This window comes from Ursus maritimus, unplaced genomic scaffold (assembly GCF_017311325.1).
Source record: "Ursus maritimus isolate PB19 unplaced genomic scaffold, ASM1731132v1 scaffold_10, whole genome shotgun sequence".
Lineage (NCBI taxonomy): Eukaryota > Metazoa > Chordata > Mammalia > Carnivora > Ursidae > Ursus > Ursus maritimus.
Window position 1 is genome coordinate 6,663,939 of NW_024423344.1, and position 22,117 is coordinate 6,686,055.

The 22,117-nt window shown below is 46.8% G+C and overlaps 1 protein-coding gene across 1 annotated transcript in view; it reads left to right on the forward strand.

Annotated features, from left to right (window-relative positions):
* The window catches only part of LOC103664303 (phospholipid-transporting ATPase IB), a 565,982-nt gene extending 556,419 nt beyond the window's left edge, over positions 1-9,563 (forward strand). The window contains exons 36-37 of the mRNA XM_040621665.1: positions 2,949-3,040; positions 9,193-9,563. Coding sequence (XP_040477599.1) covers positions 2,949-3,040; positions 9,193-9,290 — 190 coding nt within the window. The 3' untranslated portion in view covers positions 9,291-9,563. The remainder of the gene's footprint in view (positions 1-2,948; positions 3,041-9,192) is intronic.
* The last annotated feature ends 12,554 nt before the right edge of the window (positions 9,564-22,117 follow it).

Sequence of the window (22,117 nt, forward strand, 5' to 3'; positions counted from 1 at the left end):
GATGATTCATTAGTTGCATATAACACCCAGTGCACCATGCAATACATGCCCTCCTTACTACCCATCACCAGCCTATCCCATTCCCCCACCCCCCTCCCCTCTGAAGCCCTCAGTTTGTTTCTCAGAGTCCATAGTCTCTCATGCTTCATTCCCTCTTCTGATTATCCCCCCTTTCTTTATCCCTTTCTTCCCCTACCGATCTTCCTAGTTCTTATGTTCCATAGATGAGAGAAATTATATGATAGTTGTCTTTCTCTGCTTGACTTATTTCACTTAGCATTATCTCCTCCAGTGCCGTCCATGTTGCAGCAAATGTTGACAACTCGTTCTTTCTGATAGCTGAGTAATATTCCGTTGTATATATGGACCACAACTTCTTAATCCAGTCATCTGTTGAAGGGCATCTCGGTTCCTTCCACGATTTAGCTATTGTGGACAATGCTGCTATGAACATTGGGGTGCATATGGCCCTTCTCTTCACTACGTCTGTATCTTTGTGGTAAATACCCAGTAGTGCAATGGCTGGGTCATAGGGTAGCTCAATTTTTAACTTTTTAAGGGACCTCCACACTGTTTTCCAGAGTGGCTGTACCAACTTGCATTCCCACCAACAATGTAGGAGGGATCCCCTTTCTCCACATCCTCTCCAGCAATTGTTGTTTTTTTGCCTTGTCAATTTTTGCCATTCTAACTGGCGTAAGGTGGTATCTTAGTGTAGTTTTGATTTGAATTTCCCTGATGGCTAATGATTTTGAACATTTTTTCATGTGTCTGTTAGCCATTTGTATGTCTTCATTGAAAAAGTGTCTGTTCATATCTTCTGCCCATTTTATGATTTGTTTATTTGTTTCTCATGTATTGAGTTTGAGAAGTTCTTTGTAGATCTTGGATACCAGTCTTTGTAGCATCATTTGCAAATATCTTCTCCTTTTCCGTGGGCTGCCTCTTAGGTTTTTTGACTGTTTCCTTGGCTGTGCAGAAGCTTTTTATCTTGATGAAGTCCCACAAGTTCATTCTATCTTTTGTTTCTCTTGCCTTTGGAGATGTGTCATGAAAAAGGTTACTTTGGCCGATGTCGTATAGGTTGCTGCCTATGTTCTCCTCTAGGATTTTGATGGATTCCTGTCTCACATCGAGGTCTTTCATCCATTTGGAGTTTATCTTTGTGTATGGTGTGAGAGAGTGGTCAAGTTTCATTCTTTTGCATGCAGCTGTCCAATTTTCCCAGCGCCATTTATTGAAGAGACTGTCTTTTTTCCACCGGATGTTTTTTCTTGCTTTATCAAAGATTAGTTGCCCAAAGAGCCGAGGGTCCATTTCTGGGTTCTCTATTCTGTCCCATTGGTCTAAGTGTCTAGTTTTGTGCCAGTACCATGCTGTCTTTGTGATCACAGCTTTGTAGTACAGCTCGAAATCCAGCATTGTGATGCCCCCAGCTTTGTTTTTCCTTTTCAACAATTCCTTGGAGATTCGGGGCCTTTTCTGGTTCCATACAAATTTAAGGACTATTTGTTCCAGTTCTTTGAAAAATGTCATCGGTATTTGATCGGGATAGCATTGAAAGTGTAGATTGCTCTGGGTAGCATGGACATTTTTAACTATGTTAATTCTTCCAATCCATGAGCATGGAATATTTTTCCATCTTTTTGTGTCTTCCTCAATGTCTTTCAAGAGTGATTTATAGTTTCTAGAATATAGGTTCTTTACGTCTCTGGTTAAATTAATTCCAAGGTAACATATGGTTTTTGGTGCTATTGTAAATGGGATGGATTCCCTAATTTCTCTTTCTTCAGTCTCATTATTCGTGTATAGAAATGCAACTGATTTCTGAGCATTGATTTTGTATCCCGCCACATTACTGAATTGCTCTATAACTTCTAATAGTTTGGGAGTGGCTTCTTTTGGGTTTTCCATATAGAGTATCATGTCATCTGCGAAGAGAGACATTTTGACTTCTTCTCTGCCGATTTGGATACCTTTGATCCCTTTTTGTTGTCTGATTGCTGTTGCCAGGACTTCTAGTACTATGTTGAATAATAGTGGCGAGAGTGGGCATCCTTGTCGTGTTCCTGATTTTAAGGGAAAGGCTTCCAGCTTTTCCCCATAGAGAATGATATTTGCTGTAGGCTTTTCATAGATGGTTTTTATGAGATTGAGGAATGTACCCTCTATCCCTACACTCTGAAGAGTTTTAATCAGGAAAGGATGCTGTATTTTGTCAAATGCTTTTTCTGCATCTATTGAGAGAATAATATGATTTTTGATTTTTTCTTTCTGGATAAAATCTAAGACACCGATAGATTTGCAAATGTTGAACCACTCCCTTTCTGCTTTATAGGAATAAACAGTGGCTGTGTGCCATATTTCATTACGGTAGTGGCAAACTTGATGGGAACCATTTCCAGGAAAGGCAAGAAGAGCTCCTAATCCTTGTGTTTTCTAAGAAAACTCACCTTGATTTTAACTGTTTGAAAATAACAGTCAGGTTGTGCAGAAAGAAATCGGTCTCTTGCTGGAGACCCAAGGCTCTTGCCCTTGGTAATTTATTGGCTCAGGAAGAGGCAGCTGCAGGTGGAACGGAGGCTTTAAGACATTTACCCTAGAAACAGATCACTGCTTGCAGAAGCCTTCTGGAAAGCCAAGGGTGTGACTGGTATGAAAGGGCACTTGTAGTGCATTTCAATTAAGAGGAAGGCAGCGTTGAGAGGCATTCTGTACAGGACAGACTGGAAACAGAGCGCCTTTTAGAAGAGGGAGCAGCGCACTCAAGGTGTCGAGATAGCATCTACTGTACATAATAGAGCTGCTTGCCAACCTGGACATTTTTCCTGACATGAGGAAGCCTTTTTCCCCTGTCTATTTTATTTTTGCAACCTCAAGTCACTGGGTGAGGCCCTTTGAGAGGTGTGCACATGAACCGGGACTGACTGCGTTTGATCTGCCTACAGGATGAATGAACGTGACCGCCTACTGAAGAGGCTCAGCAGGAAGACGCCGCCCACTCTCTTCCGGGGAGGCTCCATCCAGCAGTGTGTCCCCCGTAAGTAGCCCTGGTCACGTTCTGTCAGGCCGACCCCGGGCACGCAGGGAAGGCCGTGGCTTCGTTAAAGCACGCCGGTGCTGACAGGGCTGGACCCCAACCGCTGCCAAGCCAGAGTGCTACATTTGGAAGGGGAATTTGTGTATTTGGCCCGATGCGAACGTGGCTTGAGTGTAGGTAATTCCCTGGGACCCCATCAAATGCCTGAATGACAAAAATCCTGAAACTTAAAATCCTGATGTAGTTGAGATCCTTCTGTCAGCCTTCCAATAGGATTTTGTTCTAAGGCTGAAATGATCGTACTTTTAGATTATTGCCCCCAAAGATAGCAATATGCACTGTTTTAGTTAATATAAGCTTATTAATTAAAACAATGACAATCACTGGGGGAAAAAAATCTCTGTACTTTTCCCAGGAAGGCTGCCCCACATCTAGCATTGGTGCCCCACTCAACACCAGAGGCCAGGCCTGGTTTCTGCTGAAGGGACCAGACCTAAGCCAGGGTCAGTGGAATTGCGCCAGACCCAGGGGAGCGGGCAGGAGGCCATGAGAGAGAGATGGTGGCAGAGCTCATGAGGTTGTGGGGCTATTTCAGCAATTCAGCCACTTGAATCCCTGCTTGGGAGGGGGGAGCATTGTTAGCATAGGTTTCCTTCAGGAGGGGGTCATCTGCCTTCCCCAAGGTGAGGCCTGTTGGCATGTCATCATCTGTCACCTGCTTCTGCCCCTCCAAATCCCACCTCTTTTTCCAGAATCCCCTCTCTTACACACGCATGTCACATCTCTTCAACAACACTGCTTCCTACTTCCCTTTCTCTCCTTGAGGTGTTCAGAAGGAAACAAGAACAGTTTAGGAGAAGTGAGGAATCTTTGTATCCATAGTACAGGCATTGAGGGGTCTGTGTCAGGTTCAGTTGAGCCCCTCCCAGCAATAGATCTTCACAGATTTTCTAAGAGAGAAGGAAAGGGGTGTACTCCCTCTCCTCGCTTCCCCACATGGAATACCAACATGGCAGACAGCTCCATGTGATGCCTCACATGCTTTGTGTGCCGTTCCTGGGAGTAGGAGGTTTCAGCCCCAAGAGCACCTGGCAGAGGCTCAGGTCACTATAGTAACTGGCCCAGTGGGGCCCAGTGATCTGCCTCGCAGCCATGGTCTCTCTGAGCCAGGAGAGAGGTCCAGTCATGAGGCTTGATGGTGCAGTCCAGGGAGCGAGGTCTGTGGGGCCCCACTTCTGGAGCTGGGCTGCCTGGGGGTCCTCTTCCAGCTCTGTCACTTTTTTTGTGCACTTAGGTAAGTTAACCTCTCTGTTTCTATATAGGTAAAATGGAGATGATGTAAGAACTGGGTTTTTGGGTAGAATTAAATTAGATCATTTATACAAAGAGCCTAGAATAGTACCTGATGATAATGGAGTCCAATAAATGTGAGGTATTACTGGTTTTTTTCTGCCACTAGTTGAGTAACTTTGGGTGATGTATATATTTCTCTAAATTTCTGTTTCCTCCACTGGGAGAAAAAAAGAAATCTAATAATATACATCTAAAAGGAAAAAAATAGTACACATCTTACACAGTCTTTGTGAGGCTTCAAGACAATGTATATAAAGTGCTTCTTTCTAGCAGACACAGAGAAAATGAGTACTGATTCTGTAAACAGTGAGGTTCATGCCATGGAGCCCTGCTGCTTCTCAAATAAATATTTCATAATAACCCTAGAAAGAATATATAAGATACATATATTAAGATCAAAGACCGAGTAAGAACTTTTACAGGAGAGTCATAAAATGTCTTAAAACAACTACTAAAAAAATTTTGTAAACTTGGGATTTTGAAGGACAAAAGAAAATTAGAATGAATAAGTACAAGAAATTAAAAAACCTCTAAAATCACACCAGATTTTAAAAATACCCATCAACTAATAGTTGAATAGAATAGAATAGAATAGAATAGAATAGAATAGAATAGAATAGAAACCGATCGATAACCAAACGTTCTGTCAGTAACAACCAGAGAAGGCCGTGGAGCAACCAGAGTGGTCCTGGTCTGTGAGAAGTTCTGCGTTCTCCTCTCAGCTTCCGCCTAGCTATCCTTCTGGGTCTGTCCTTCCGCTGTCCTGAGCCTGTCTTCCCAGGAAACTGGAAGGAAATCTGTCATCTTGGCAGCATTTTTAGTTCCTTACAGGACACCAACACACAGTATTCATAAATGAGATCAGCATTTCCTACAGTCTCATTTCCTTGTTGTCCTCATGGTCGTCCCCATTTCTGTTGCTCAGGAATCTTTTTCCAGACAGGAAACTTCAACTCTCATGAAGATGTTATCAGAGCTTCTTAAGGAGAGTTCTATTACAAAATAATGGGGGAAAAAATGACATGGTTTTATGGACTTCACCAAATGTTCTATCAGGAGAACACAAAACAACTAAGACACTCCCCTCCCCTCCATCTCCTTTCACCTACCCCCATTCTGCCCCCAGATTCCAGCTGCAGCTGAGCATTTAGGAAGCAGATACACTGGGAAGCCAGCCTGGGGAAGTTCAGGAGTTGGGTCCATGGACGGCTTTCCCAGGCCCCCACCATTACTTTCTGGCTGTCAGGACTTCCTGAAAGATGAATGAAAGTGGGAAAGGCTAAGAGCTGGAGGCTTCCTCTGAGCTCCCCATTTGGATGCAAATGGTGGCTAAATGTTCATCAGGCAGAAGCTGGTGACCTGATGGTGCATCTTTGTCAGGCTGGGGGTGTAGGCTGGACAAGTGGAGGCTAGTTGGGTGGTTAGAGTCTCTCTTGCCCCACTGAAGCTTTTCCCATTACAGCCCTAACGCCCACCAGGCCCAGTTTCTGAGAGGAAAATATTGTATCTGAACCAGGGAGATACGCCTGCTCCAATATAACCCTACCAAGCCATCCTCCTTTCCTCATGAGTTGCAGAGTTCACTTCAAGTCTTGGTGGAGGCTAAGAAAGTCTAGTGAGGAAAGTCTTAATGCATAACATTCTGGAAACAAGATGGTGGATGCAACCAATGGGAACTGCGGGACAAGCCCTTTGGTCGTGACCCCAGGGTACTCAGCTTACCCTGAGAGGAGAGATTTGGTATTGGGAAAGTCCTCTCAAGTAGATACCCAGAAACCCTTCCCAGTCTGGAGTGGCTGAGTAATCCAGCAGAAGACCCTTGTGACAGTGGGACAAATACAAGCCACAGATGCCTTCCAGCTATCAGCTGTGTCTCTGTCCCAGTAGGCATAGGCGGGATGCAAATGAAAAACAGAAGAAGCAAGACAAGGCTTTTGCTCCTTCCACTTGACCGAGAAGTAGGAAATTCTACATGCTAAGCTAACTTTCCCAAAAGGAAACTCCCAAAAAATGTTTCTTTTCTTTTTTTTTTTTTTTTTTTGTCTCAACAAGTCCCCTTCATTTCTTCCTCTCCACCAGGACCCCCTCCAAAAGCCCACTAAAAAAGATAGGTAGCAGCTATTCTATTTGGATGGGTTGTTGTGACAGATGCCCTTCTTCTTTGGTATGGAGGTAGAGGCTTCTTCCTTTGGTGCTGAGTGTGAATCACCCCTGAATGAAGGAGAGGGTTCTATGGCCTGGGTATAGTTAGCCATGGAGAAACCTGGTGCCCGTTGGGTGGGCGGGAGCTCTGAGGGAACTTGGACCTCACCTGGTCCCAGGCCCTTTGTTTCACAGAACAGTAAACTAAGAAGACCCAAAGAACTTAAAGAACCCATGGTCCTGTGGCCAAGTTACTGCCAGGCAAGGAATAGAAGCATACTTCTTGCCTCAGACTCTGGGCCCCTGGATCCAAGATGGAAGCAAAGCAGGAGGAGAACGCCGCCTTCAGGGTGGAGAGCTCACTAGTCCTCAGCCTGCCACCAGAAAGGCTCCTGGAGAGCATGTAGAAGGGGCCCCCCTGCTTGAGATCAGAGCCACATCCACCTGGGGTGGTACTGCAGGCCACAGGACAACCACTGCGTGGCCCCCACAGGAAAACATCAAATGTTTACTAGAAATGTTCCCTTTAAAGACCAAAGAATAAAGATTATGCACATTGACCACAGAACACAGCCTTGTGACTGGAGGAAACAGTGTGGTTTGCTAGATTCTGCTTTGAAACATCCCAAGGAAAGGCGTCTGGTCTTGGACTGCAGTCAAAAAGCTGCACAAAGAGCACCTTGTCTTAGAGGGGCCACCACAGCACAGGCGAGGGAGGGAGCCGCCCCTCAGAAGCCAGACAAAGGACGGCTCCTTGTCCCCGGGGCCTCACTGATCAACTCATCCCGGGAAAATCTAAAAGCTCTCAGAGGAACGGAGGAGAAAGGAGGCATTTCCTCCTCAGATCCCGTGAAGCCTCTGAAGGCTCCTTGTGTGGAAAGCCATCACAAGGAAGTTCAAGTGCCCCTCACCCAGCACCCTCAGGGCCTCCCTCTCTGGGCCTGTTCCTACATCGCAGCCCAGGGACACTGCGGGCTCCTGGAGGCAGCCAGACTGCACCACAACTGCCAGCTGCCACACAGTGCAATGTTTTGATTGGTGAATTTGGTTTTGTTAGAGATGGTGGTGAGCCAGTAGACGGAGATCTCCCTGTGGAAGACTCCTTTCTGTCCTAATCCTTCACTAGTTCTTTCTTCGCTCCCACCAGCCCCTGCTATCTAGCCCAGATCCTTCATTGCCTCCCAGGCCGGCTGCGCAGACAAACCCTCGCCTCCCAGTGTGGCCCTCCTGAGCCCCGGGGTTTCCTCAGGCGGTGGCCAGGAGAGCGGGGTCGCCAGCCCTGGGTCAGAGACTCTGGGTTACAAGCCTATGCGGGATGCAAAGTCACCCTGAGCGTCTTCTACCAGGGCCTCTTCTCTGCAACCCCCACCAAGACTCCGTTCCACGTGGCTGTTCTATGTCTTTATAGTTCAGGAACTTTCCTTTGTGAGCCAAGTGTCTGAGTAAAATAATTAGCAATCCAGGAGGTGATACATGGGCACAATTTCTGATTTCTTTTTCCTCTTTAAAGAATGTGACGGTGAACTAACCTGTCCGTTGACTAGTCATATATACACGTGGATGGGAGTTACCCTTGTCAGACATGTTACTGTGGTTGTCTTTGGGTCAGAAAGTCGAATCCAGCTGTGGGACTTTTCCATACCCCAGACCCAGAAAGGTTAGCCAACAGAGAGAGAGTCTTGTAAATGCTCCTTCGGTGGGAAGGACCAGATAGGAAGGAGGGCCCTACTTTGGGTTTTTGAATGTTGAACCTCTCCCTCAAACTAGAGATTTAGGAAGAGTGTGGGTCCTGAAAAAGCACTGCCTGGGTTTGGCTCCCAGCTCTACCACTCACTAGGTCTGTGAACTTGGGCAAGTCATGGGGGTGGGGATCACCCCTGCCTCAATTTCCCCATCTGTGAAATGGGAAGAATACTATCACCTGTCTCATGGGGCTGTTGGGGGGAACGAATGAGCTGTTTGTGCATCGTACATAGAACAGGCCCAATACACAGAGCATTTGATCGTGGTTGGCGGCTGCCGCTAGTATTATTCTTATTATTGGAACTGATTATAAGAACTGGCCTTCCTGTGGCCTCTTGACTTTATTTTGTGAACTTTTCCTTTATTTCTACAAAAATAAACCCTCTGTAATTTCTGATTACCCGTCCACATCAGTCCCATGTAAAAGCATCACGTTCCCATGGCCAGTTTTCCCTACTAGGGTTGCGTGTGTGTTCCCAGGCCTGTTTATAGCTTCATCAATTGCCCAGCCAGCCTGCAGTTTCAGGCAGCTTGAGACACTTCTGGAGCAGAGCAAGTCGCCTTCCCTCTTGATGGGCACTGGGAAAGTACAGACATGTACCAGTGACCCACTGTTTACACTTCCCAGGCTGAGCTCAGCGGCAGGGTGGCCAAACCCCTCCCATCCCAGCCTCGGCATCAGCAGCCAGAACCCGTCAGGCCCTGTCTGGTCAGGCCTTGTCCTGCTCCACCCCACACTCTGCCCACGTTTCCCTTCCAAGCCACAGGTCCGTCCCGGGTCCCCACCTGCCTGAGGCTGGTGAGCCCAGTGTGGCAAAGGTCAGCTGCCATCTCCCACAAAAGCGTTTTCTTCTAAACCCCCCATGCTCCCTGATTCTCCTCCTTACCAACCCCCGTGTGTGCTCCTCTTGCAGATGGGTATGCCTTCTCTCAAGAAGAGCATGGAGCTGTTACTCAGGAAGAAATAGTCCGTGCTTATGACACCACCAAAAAGAAATCGAGGAAGAAATAAGACGGGAGTCGTCCTGATTGGTCCCAGGAAAGAGATGCGGTTTGTTGCACCCAGTGTTAACACATCTCTGTCAGAAGAGACTGGTGTCAGCAGCCAAAACACCATAAAACCCAGTTCTGTGGCCTTAGCCAACCGGTTAGTTACACATTCCCCCGCAAACCTGGAGTAGATGCCGCAGGGGAAGCTGTTCTGCCCCTTCCGGTCCGTCCGCAGTGCTTGGCCTAACTTCTGTTTACGTTGTTATGAAGCATTCAACTGTGCTCTGTGAGGTGTGAAATTAAAAACGCTCTGTTTCATCAATATTTAAACATCCGTACTAGTTGTTCTGGGAGAAAGGTAAGGGAGTTTTATGTTGCGTGAGAAACCCATCTTGTGGAATTGGAGTGGGGGCAGGCTTCCTTCCTGTTTCGTTCGCTCACAGATGAAGTCCACCAGCTGCATGTGAACTCCGTTGTAGGCAGGTTGACACCTTGCTTTGATTCCTGTCTTGTTTGTACGAAGTGGACATAAACTTCTTGATTGCAGTGAAATCACAAAAATGTCTATCATCAGGGTGGTAACCCTGAGAATGCGTCTCTGAACCTCTTAGCCACACTCCCGGCAGGCGGGTCCGTGTTCTAGCATTCTCCTGCACTCTTCCCAGGTGCCTTCCGGGCTGTCGGGCTTCCCTCGTCTCAGACCTTCTGCATGGCTGACCGCTGTGCTCAGCGCATGGCAGCTGGTGGGCAACTACCCAAACGTGCATGATTTCTTGTCCTAACACAGATTCAGATATGATGCGAGATATCCCCTCTACCACCGCCCTTCTCCTCCCGTGACTAAGGAAAAGAAGCATAGCTATTCGAGCTGCCTCTTCCTGACCACAGAGAAGCCTGAAGGTCAGTGTGTGGTAGTTCGCGTCGGCGCTCCACTCTGGTCAGGCTCTCAATACTCATTCCCCATCCTCCAGGCCACTGGACCTTGGGCATTTAGTTCAGTGAGACCCACACGTGTTTGTGCGGGAGTTCAAAGCCCATTTTGGATTTTCATTGTGGGAAACCAGTGAACAGATAGCATGTCTCCCTAGCGAAGGGACACACCTGTCACTCTGTAACTCTAAAATCAGGCAGAATGAGTGTACCCAGTAGGAGAGGAGGGGCCCCTGAGGCTGGTGGAGGAAGATGACCATCGAAGGGGACAGCGAGAGACGAGGAACACGGAGACCCGGGGAGGAGGACAGAGAGGACATGTTAGCCAAGTCTCCCCAGTAGATACTGAAATCAAGCCCGGAAGCCCAGGCACTTGTGAGAATGCCCGTGGGAGGCTAGACAAGACTTTGACATGCAGTTTTAATCAGCAAGAATTCCAGACATTTCAACAAAATGCCCTTTTCTATATGGATGAGGTTTCCATTCTTATCCAGTCAGTGGGAGACACAGGCACCTCTGAAAAGAAAGTGTCCTGACTCTAAGACATGGAGGAGAAGTGCTGTGTCACTGACTTCCCAAACTGCGGAGTCCCACCTTCCAAATTTGGACGGAACTTGTGTGCCCTCGGGCGTGAATATGAGCACCTGGAGCCCTTAATAAATGGCCAGCCTGGAGGCACGTTCTCTCCTCTCGGCTTTGGTTGCCAAACCAGATTTTTGGATGGCTTAACATGAATACTTCTGGACAGCTGTTACTGCTTAAAATGGCACAGTTCTGGGGGATGGCTGCACTAAATTGGGAAATAAAACAATAGTGCACTTTCCTTCCTTATCCTTTATTTTTGGAGCATCCACATCTCACTGGGCATTGTAATAACTGAAACTGTGTTTTGCATTGACAAAGAAAACTAATCCTTTACTTATGATGTGACCAGGATCCAGGGAGGGCTTAAGGGGAAGCAGAATAATGCAGTGAACAGGTGAGGCTTAGAAAATTCCCATTCCTTCCTCCCCGAGGTGGTAAACCATTTTTAAATACTAGAGTACCCGGTGAGATGAATCCCTGAAGGACCATCATGTGGGAATTACAACCCCCTGGAATGTGCCTGGAATTAACACACCAGACCGAGGTCTTCATTGGACACCCAGAGAGAAGATGTCCTAAATATAGAGGAGAGATGAAAATTTGAATTGAATGTGGATTAGGCATCCTGACTCTTTGGTTTCGTTTGGAACTAAGCCTCTGCAAAGGGGACTCAAACTCATTCTTTGTCAGACACTTAGCTCTTTCTTAAACTTGAAGCCTTCTGAATTAGATTTGTGAATTACAGTCTGCGTATGTTTTGTTTGGGGCTTTTCATTTTTTAGTTTATTTTTTACATTAAAATACAGTTCACATTTTCTGAGATTCAAGTATAATTTCCGATTCTTTTGACAACTGGACTTAACAGTGTTTACAATAATGAAATGTGCACACAGAAGAAAACATTAGATGGGATACCTTTCTATTCTATCAATTCTCGTATGCGATTAAGCTATCTGATGGCCAAATGACTAAATTGGGCTTCAAGGAGGAGCAGCTGTCACTGTGTGTGATGTATGATATTTAGCCGTGGCCAACTCAGGGGCTGTGTCATTTGTCCTATCTTCAAACTGAGGTCAGAGTGTCACACAGGCCCCTCCCCAGGGAGCAAGGTGGACTGGAGTAAGTTGCATACTCTGGCTGTCAGCTCTGTGGAAATGCCACATGGGACATGTCACTCTGCCTCATGGTAAGTGACATACAGGCTAGCAGGCCATACTTGGTCAGCACTATAGGGCCGGCCTCTGGATTGGGCAAACGTAGCGGACTCCGCTGAGGCCTGCCGACTCTTATTTAAGAGAGTGTGTTCCGTTCTCGCCGAGTCTGTAGAAGGAAAAGAGCAGCCCTTCCGTGCGTTAGCTCTGAGTTCCACTACACGCCAGCACGGATGATCAAGGGGGGCCGTGGAAGTGCTCATTGAAAAGGCGGGATTGGAGAACAGAATAAACCAACCATTTCTGCCTGGTTGTCCAGGTTAGCGCTTCGTTGCTGATCAGAATGGGCTTGGTCATAATTTTGGGGTGTGGCTGATGTGTCCATCCTGCCTATCTGTGGAATATTCAGGACTTCCTGACCATGTTACGTTCTGCCATCTCCTGGCACACGTATGATCATCTTGGGGGGGGGGGTCAGTAGAGCATATAAAACCTGTGCTTTGGAGAAAGGATATGCTGTTGCTTTAACATTCGTGGAGTCATATCCTAAAACGTGAACCTGAGTTTTGGCAGAGCATGGCTGGGAACTCCGTTGACATTTTCTTTTCCTTGACAAGGCTTCAAGTCTTGCTGTAGGGAGCTGGCAGTAAAAATCAGTGATAACTTGTCAAGAAGCAGTGAATAATGAAAAAAAAGAGTATGAGTAACTAATGTCTGAAAATGCATATAGATGTATATATTACAGGCTTTACGTTTGAATATTTTTAAAAGAAAGGTATAGTCTGTAATCTCCGTTTGTTATAATAATGACCCTTAATCTCATTTTTTGAAGAGAATTTCTTATCCTATTTCTGTTCCTAGGGGTTTATGTCTTAGACTATACGTTGAATAGAATGTTTGCAAAACTCTGCAAGAGGATAAGGTAGTCTTTGGTCTTGAACATGGGAAGGAAATGCACACATTTCAGCTGGCATTTGGCTTACTGCCAAGGGTCAATGTCCCAAGGTAATTCAAGGAGCGATTCAGCCTCAGCATTTGAAAGGTAGACTTCATCTCCAGGGATCCATAAAAAATGGGAACAGGGAAACTGTGGTGAAGCAGAGCCCGAAATAATCACCTGGCAAAGAAATGAATTTATCAGGTCAAGGTAAAGGTTGGCATCCCCCATCATATTCGTTAAATACTTTCTTCATGCCAATGCTTGTATTAGCAAATTTAGTAATGATGGAGATTGTAAAAGGACACCCATCCCCCCTGAGAGGGAAAGCATACATCAGTTGGCTTTGTTGCTGGTTCTCCATTGGCTGAAGACAGTTGTTGTCTCAGTACAGCCTTGGAGGAGAGTATTTAGCCTCATCCTGGCCACTTTCCCATCCTCAGGGGCAATGAGGATGGTGAGAATGGTTTCCCGTGGGTCGTAGAGGTGAGAGTCCAAGGTCCCCCAAAATGTATTAATAAGTATCCCCGAAAGGAATAGACCTGAAATACTCTACCTTGATGTGTTGTACTCTTCATTTATGTTTTTCTCAGCAACCCGTGTTGTCCCGTAGTACACATTTCCCTTGACATTACAAGAGCTTCATTGAATGCCAAGCCTCCACTAGCACTCTGTGGAAAGCTCTGTCTTAGCTTGTTGGGTCTGAGTGTGGCCAACCGGCATGCAGTCTTCAACGGGAAGAAAAGGCTACTGAGCCAACATAGTGTTCAGAAGCTGTGAAACAAAAAGGGGCAGAAAAGAGGGGCGAGCTCACCCTGTTACCCCACCCTGGGCATAATCCATAGCTGTTAACTCTGACAAACACCTCTGCTCCCCTGAGTGAGGGGAGACAAAAGAGTGATTCTTTTACACCGGGCTGGCTCATTTTCAATGACAATCTCTTGCCCTAGTTGCCTTAGAGACATCCACTCTGCTCTTTCTCTCAGGCTCCAGACCAAGAAAAACATGCTCCCAAGATTAGCCCATCCGCATTTCTTTTGACCTGGCTAAAGAAAGAAAGGAGACCTGTTCCTTTTACAAGTCAGGAACGAAGTGTCAGGTGGCTTTGATTTATGACAGAAATAGGAAGAAGAAAGTTGAGGTAATAGCGCTATCCAAATAACCCTGCCCAGGAAACTGAGGGGTCAAGAGAGCTTATCAAGAGCCTTTTATAGGCAGGCTCTTCCGTATGGCAGAGAAGGGGCCAGATGGAGGGGGACAGCCTGAAGGTGAGGATGTGAACCCACTTCCTTCCGATGACGTTGGATTCATTCCCCGCCGCCCCACCCCCCCGCCGAAGACCGCCACGCAACTACAGATGGATCAGTAAACACCAGTTAAAAAGTGGAAAAAGAAAATCTGCCCTGTCCTAGGGCTTCTCTCCTTCCCACAAGATCCCTGCACAAGTAGATACTTTGCAGGTTTGTCATTAATAAAATGAGTGTGTGTGCTGACACGTGCATTCCTCCACCATCCTTCTCCCATGTTGCCGGTGATTGCTGAGTTCAGAAGTGTGCCCGGCTGCTTCCCTAGGAAGCCTCCCTCCGAAGGGCCCTGCTACCAGCTGCAGCCCAGCCAGCTGCAGGGGTGGGGCCCGCGGGGGCTCCGCCAGGAGTGGCCAGGTCTGTAGCCTGCCTGCGTCATCCTTCCCGCAGGTCACTGAATTGCTGTCTGAAGGCAACATCTTTTGGTGTCTTTCTCATGCCAGCAAAGCCGTGTGCCCTCCTGTCTGCTGTCACATCTGTGCTCAGATTGCTTAAATATTGTTTGCGACAGGGAGGTTTTAATCTGGTTATGCAGAGGGAAGCGGGGCTGTGGGGGCACGTTTAATTGGCTCCCAGCAGAGTAGTGAGTGCGTCTATGGAGTGTGGGTTTTTTTGTTCCCTCCCTCTAGAAGTGTTACCATTTTCACGTCCTATTAATGTCCTCTGGTTGTTAAATTACAGCCGCACGTTACAGCGGAGCTGGGTTCCCTCCTGGAGTGAATACAAATGAAGGGCATTTACTTGTATTTTTAGAGGTTTTGGAAAATGTAGTGATTTGTGGCTTTGATCAATCCTGTTGACTGGTATATGTCTGCACAAACCTGTTTCAAATAAATCTTTTGTTAAAGTAAATGATTGGACCGTGTTTTATTTTGGAATTTTCTCTTGCACTAATAAGCAGTTGCTGCCGTAGGGACTTGGGACGTAATACAGGGGTTCTGTCAGCAGGTGCAGGCCACGTATACGCTCTGCCCCAAGAGCCGATGGCCAAGGAAACGCTGTTCAATGGAGGAGCGCAGAAAAATGTGCACTGTAGATTAACATGAGCTCTGCCAGTCCCGGGACCCCTCATGAGAGCAGAGTCCAAGAGGCCACAATGAATTTGGGTTGACCACACAATGGAAAGAATCAAGCATCTAAGGGCGTCTCCCATCAGTTACTGGACTCCCCTTGGTTTATCTCCGTTTCCCTGCAAACTGAGATGTGAACAGTTCAAATTCTATTGTCAAGCATGAAATGACAACACCGTCCCTGAAGGGGTGCCGAACATGCCACCCAGAGTATGCCTCTCTGACATATTGATTATTTTGAATTGAAGGCCATTGAGAAACAGCAGATGCAGGGACGGCTCTTTGACCTCCCCCTTCTACCCAAAAGCAGGTCATAACATTGCCACTGAGAAAGGTACACTCCCTGCACCGGGAAGAGAATGTTCTTATCACTGGAGAGAGGGGGTGGACGCTGGATGGATCTGTACGAACGAACCTACTGAAATAACCCTGACCTTCCATTCGTTTCCCCTGTATCTTTCCCAAGGACGGTCCGACAGTTTACTGCCCCAGCCAGAGCCCCTTTGTCCGGTCCCATTCCCAATTTCTCTCTCTTTGTGTGAAAAGGTGTATAAGCTTCTAGATCTAATGGCTTCTCGGGGTCTTCATCTTCCTTCTGAAGATTCCCATGTACATGTAAAAATATTAAATAAACATGTACGTTTTTCTCCTGTTAGTCTGTCTTATGTCAATTAAATTCTTAGGCCAGCCACAGAACCTAAGAGTTTAGTAGAAGGAAGGAAGTTTCTTCTCCCTTCCGTTATTTTAAAGAGAGTAAGGGGACACCTGCCTGTTCCCGGAAGGTACCCTAAGTCACATTTAGGTAAGCATCCACTGTGTCAAGTTTCCCTGGGATAGACAAGTCACACGGCAGGGGCCACATTGCACCTGGGGTAAAAGGGGAGCTGGAGGACCCAGACGTTGGCCTGGGAAGCACGGAGGCAGGGCCCTTCCTCACTGGAAAGCAGCCTCAAGCTTGGTGTATCACCTGCTTGCCTGGCTTTGTGTGGGCAGTTCTTCCTTCAGCTGTGTGCAGTGAGGACAGACTCCAGGGGTGGAGGACAGAAAGGAAAGAAAGCTTTCGAGAGGTCGTTCCCTGCAGAGGCACCCGTCTGGAACCCCAAAATGTCTTCACGGCCCACTTCAGATTTACTATAGATTCGCAGAGCTGACTCTGATTCCTCCCAGATAATCTTATCACAGCTGAATTTGGCCATTTTAAGGCAGTCATGACCTCGGTGGCCACACCTGCAGGCGCGGGCAAGGACAGGAGGCGGGGCCACATTTCAGGCAGAGTTCTGCAGCTTAGGGCAGAACGGAGAAGGACTTCCTTCTGCTCTGCATAGGCCCAGCCTTATTTTCCTTAAATCATGCAAAATCGAAAATGATTTAATACAATCAATAGGAAAGTGTTATATTCTAAACCTTTGCCATTTCTTGGTCGTGTCTACAAAATCTGCCTTTGCTGCGGCAGTGATTTTTTTGAGATGTCATCCTTCACTCGTGCTCACCAGAATAAACTTGAATCATTGAGAGGCCATTAGCAGCTGAAGACAGTTTGCAGACCCTACATTTCTGCCTACAGCAATACTCTTTAGAATAGTTTTCCCTGTGACAAAGACTCCGGCTTCTTTGAAAAATCATTCAGATTCCACTATTTATTTTCAACATGTTTGTGTAAGAGACATATATAATGTGAGGGATTGAAATGTATATCAAAGCAACAGGGCACACGACAGGAACCCACTCCAGCCTCTAATCTTCTGCCTACATTCCATTCCACATATGACTCTTTCAAGGGAACTTTCCAGCAATTGTTGAAAAGGCCAGCCGTTGCTGTAACTGGGACTATGGGTGAGGTCTGCACTTTATTTTTTCCCAGAAGAGGACAAAATAAAATCCCTTCACCCACCAAGGCTAGAAGCACCAAACACACACAGTCCAGCTCATAAACATTAAGTTTTCATTTTCTTGAAATAGGCCATACACATAAATACAATTTTATTTTATTATACACATAGTAAAATTACATTTCTTGAGGGTGGGCCCCAAAGCTCCACCTTCAGCGATTTGCCTCTTCCAGAAACTGTGCTGTCCTTGACTTTCGACTGCAGAGTGATGGAAGTTTAAAGAAAGCTGCACAAGGACCCTAAGAGCCACAGCCTTGGCCTGAGCCGTGAATTGGCAGGGTCTGTCCTGGCAGTCGCTATTAGAGTTGTCGACATTGAATGCTACCTGTACTCTCTCCCCTGCTCCAAAGAAAACGTGTTTTGATTTGAAATATTCTAATTACCAAGAAAGTTCCTGATTTTCTCCCGACTTTCAAAATGGCAATTGTGCCTATATTAAGTTTTATTTGATTTAGAGCTCTTCTGCTGACCTAACACATCTTGCCCGTGGCTGGGGGGACCCATGGTTGTCCCTGTTGCTTTCCAAATGGCTTTGAGTGGAGGGTGTGGATAGAACAGCCTTCAGCCATAAACAAAGCTGTTAATGTCATTTCCCCCCTTCCCCGTGTCCTTAAGAGAAGCTGCCTGCTTCTTGTAATTACTTACAAAGATGGTTGCAGGAAAAGACCTTGGATTCGTCTCACGATTACATTTAAAATTGGATGGGGGTGGGAAGAGCGGGGCTGGGGGAGACCCTTACTCAGCTGTAAAAGAAACCACCTCCAAGTGAATTTCTTGGATACTTCAGCTGGAAAATGTTCTAATGGATTCCCACTTTCTGTGGATGCAGTGACGAGCCCCGGCAGGCTTGCTGCTGACGGGAATCACTGGGGAGCGGGGAGCTGAGGGTGCCCCCAAACCACCTGCACTGGTGCGTGAGGGAGATTCAGTCACACGTGCAGGAGGCCCTTGAAATCGTGTGTGGATAAACGCATGTGTGCGCAATCATGCATGCACACACGTCAGCTCTGTGGGAGAGAAGAAGACACAAAGCTACGTGAACACAAAAGAAAAAAATCCTTCTTAACCTCGAGAACTTCGCAAGGCAGCAACCTGCAACAACGCTATGGAAAGGGTATAAGGCTTAAAGCAGTTCTTATATTAGAAGACAGGAGAAAACCCGCTCCTGGCCACTGTGTGCGCTGAAAGGAAAATGTGGCAGGGCTCTATCAGCCTGGCCACATAGCCAAACATTTGTCTGAGAACCTGGGGCCTTCACTGCTAAAATGCCAAGGTCCCTGCTCCCAAAGCAGGGCCTCCGTGGGCCGGCATCGTGCAAGAGCAATGGGTGGTGCAGTTCAGGTGTGGTCCTGCGCTGACTGACGTCAAGGGAGACCCGCTAACGATCTTGAGCTCTGCCCATCCCAGGGAGCTTCAGCGGGGAGGGCATCAGGCACCCTTTCTCACTGCCCTTTGGAATACGAGCTATCTTCCAACACGGAAGATGTGTTGAGATGTAGAGGTGAACCAAAGTCCCCGCCTCACAGAGTAAGCTTATATTCTAGTGGGAGAGACAGACAATAAACAAAAGAACATATAATCTGACACCATGTCCTGCAGCATAGATGGTGTCTTAGTTTGGGTCTGCTACAGCAAAAGTACCATAGACTGGGCAGCTTCTAAGCAACAAACATTTATTTTGCTTATAAGCAACAAACATTATCTGGAGGCTGGAAGACCAAGATCAGGGGCCTGCTGATTTGGTCCGGGGAAAGCCTATTCTTGACTGATAACCTAGGAATGACTGCAGCAAGCCTAACGTGTGGAGAGATATGCATGCGTTTCGGGAACCAAGCGCCCTGTGGATGATGTCCAAGTGGGGCCCCTCACTCTGCATTCCACTGTACGGCAAATTAAGGCCACAAACACGCACTGAATGCCAGTGCGCTCCAAAGTGAATTGTAGCCATGAGGTTCTAACATAGTTCTAGCTCACTTTCTACTAGTCGTGGAGATGAATGTGGGCTTAAATACTGCTTGTCAATCACAGAGCTTTCTTATAAGTACATTGTGAAGAAGAGAAGTCACTGAATCACATGAGTTCCTGATACTTCTCAATAAAAGATTGCTGAAAGAATATTGATCATTAGATATTCAACAAACGAGTCTTTCTGTTCTAAGACATTTTTCATTGGATATAAAATTTTTTTTAAGATTTTATTTATTCATTTGACAGAGATAGAGACAGCCAGTGAGAGAGGGAACACAAGCAGGGGGAGCGGGAGAGGAAGAAGCAGGTTCATAGCGGAGGAGCCTGACTTGGGGCTCGAGCCTGACGTGGGGCTGGATCCTAGAACGCCGGGATCACGCCCTGAGCCAAGGCAGACGCTTAACGACTGCGCCACCCAGGCGCCCCTGGATATAAAATTTCTTAAAATTAAAACTAATACAGAAATTCTGGACTGGTTAAAAAAAAAGTGATCACTATAGATCATTCTTAGCCTTCCAATTTGTTATCAGGAGAAATTGTTTTAAGGTGGCGCTAGTGATTTCAAACTTTGCTATCCTCACATAGTTCTGTTGGGCCAAATATTTGGAGTCAACCTGTGACAAAAATCTAGATAGAAGCAGCAAATATCATTCTTACAGAGGTCACCACGAGAAGGGTCCAAGAACAAAGCAAACAGGACTACATTTCTATTCTGTCTCGGCCATTGTTAACTGAATGGCTATTTGAAAATTTTTGTAAGGGAAGAAAAATCTGTGTGCTAGTCCACATCATGTCAAGTTCTTTGGATGCTACTTTTCAGGACATGTGGCATTGCCTTGGCCTAAGGACGTCTCTTATTAAATTCCTTTTGAATACTTAGAATCTTTGTGTCCAAATACATTTTCTATCCTGCAGAGGTAAAGCGCACGCGCATGCGCACTGGACGCAGGCATCGTGCTAGGCGCCGAGGCGTCGTTTAGAGCTGAAGTCTTGGTCTCTAGCCTTGAGAAACTCGGCGTCGACGGGGACACGTACACGATTCAACACGGCACCAAGCACCACGACGCAAGGGGGCCAGCAAGTGCTGTAGAAAACAAAGAGGAATCCACACCCAGTGTGTGTGAAAGGAGCAGAGAACAGCACTGTCCCCTCCCCGGTTTCTACCGCTCTCGGTTCCCATAGCCCAGTCTCTATGAATTATTGGAGAACGTGAAAACAGGAACAACAAAGGATCAACAAAGAGTGTGGTAAGGTGAGGTTTTAAAGATAGTTTAAAATTTAGCCAAAAAGCCGTCACTTAATAGAACCGAGCCGCTGGAAAGCAGCCTACAGAACCAGTCCCATGTTGGGAGAAAGCTGAGGTAGCCACCGTCCTAGTATGTCACTTAATCCACACCACTGCCCGCGAGTGGATGTGATGCTGAGTCCCATTTTGACCAACTGAAGCTCCGAGAGGTGTCTTGACTTGTCACATAGGCTTGTGACGGGTGGAAGAGGAACTCGAATCCAACTCCCACCTCCTCCCAGGCCCATGTTTGATTTACCTCAAAGGGCTGTGCTGAAGCAGGTCTCCCAGAAGACGCCTGCGAAGTCCCCACCAATGCAGCTGCCCAACTCCGATGGAACACTTAGCTTTTATTTTTGCCTTGAAATGAGACATTTTAAGTACTCCGAATTCAGTCACCCACTGGATACACAACTGTCATGAGTAGATTAGCAGATCTGCGACATACAGTCAGAAAGAAGAGGAAAGTCCTAGGAGCCATTGGGATCACAAAACACAGTATCAGCTTGAAGATGCCGGTTATTGACTTCCAACCCCACGCTTCCGGCCCTGCCCTGTGATGTTGTGGTGGGGCAGCCAAGCCCCTTACCCTTTGCCTGCTGGCCGTGCTAGGCTCTGCCAACAGGGGGCGCTAGACGGAGCCTGAAAGGCGGGAAGAGTAGAAGGGCAAGGTCCTGTCTGTCCCCTGACCTGTCCATGTCCACAGACACAACCTCCACCCTGGCAGCAGTTGGCACCAGTTTCCCGCTTTGAAAACATTTGGCATTCCCAGAACCAACCACACTGTGTCCTCCTGGGGTCCCGGTCAGCAGGTGCCCCCTCTCTAAGCATGACAGGGCCTTTCCTTCAAGCATCTGGATTCTAACACTCCCAACTTCTTCCCTTTGTTCCTTTGAACCTAGGGGTAGTAACTGCCTCAGTTAATCACTAGCTCTGCATTGCCTCAGTTTCCCCCTTTGCTGTTTCAGTTCCCTAACACCTGTTTAACCCATGCTTTTTACAAATTCTCTGTTACAAATAATTGGTGTGACAATGGCCATATCTACTAAGGCAAACATCCACATATCCTCGGCTAGAGCAATTCCTCTCCTGGAATTCCACCCAAGAGAGCTGAGGGCTGTGTTCACCAAAATATATGTTTAGAGATGTTCCTAACACCCCAGCCTGAGAGTAACCCAAACATCCATCAACAGTAGAGTGGATAAATACAGTATATTTATGGTATTTTTCTATGATGGAATACTGCACGGCAATGAAAAGGATCTGCAGCTGCTCTCAACAGCAATCACAACACGGAGTGAGGGAAGCTGGACACGGAAGACTACATGTTGTATGATTCCATTTGTGTGAAGTTCAAAACCAGGCAAAGCTAATCTCCGGCGAGAGAGATCAGCGGAACCCTTCTCTTTGAAGAGGACTGTCAACAAGATTCTTTGTGTCTTGACCTTGATGATGGTTTATTGAGCTGTACATTTACAATTCGTGTGCTTTCCTGTGCACAGAAAATGATTCAGTGTGTGTTCCTGACCGAACACAAGTTGGTTCAGAGAGATACCAACTGGCAGACTAGGAAGGCTCCGTAGGTATAGCCAAACGCAGTGGAGACAGAGGAGAGAAATCCTGAGTGCAGAGGAATCAGACAGGCCACCTAGGGCATCACAAAGAGTGGTATTGATTCACCGTCAGAGAAAGCCAATTCTATGCAAGTCTCTTAGGCAACCTAAAAACAC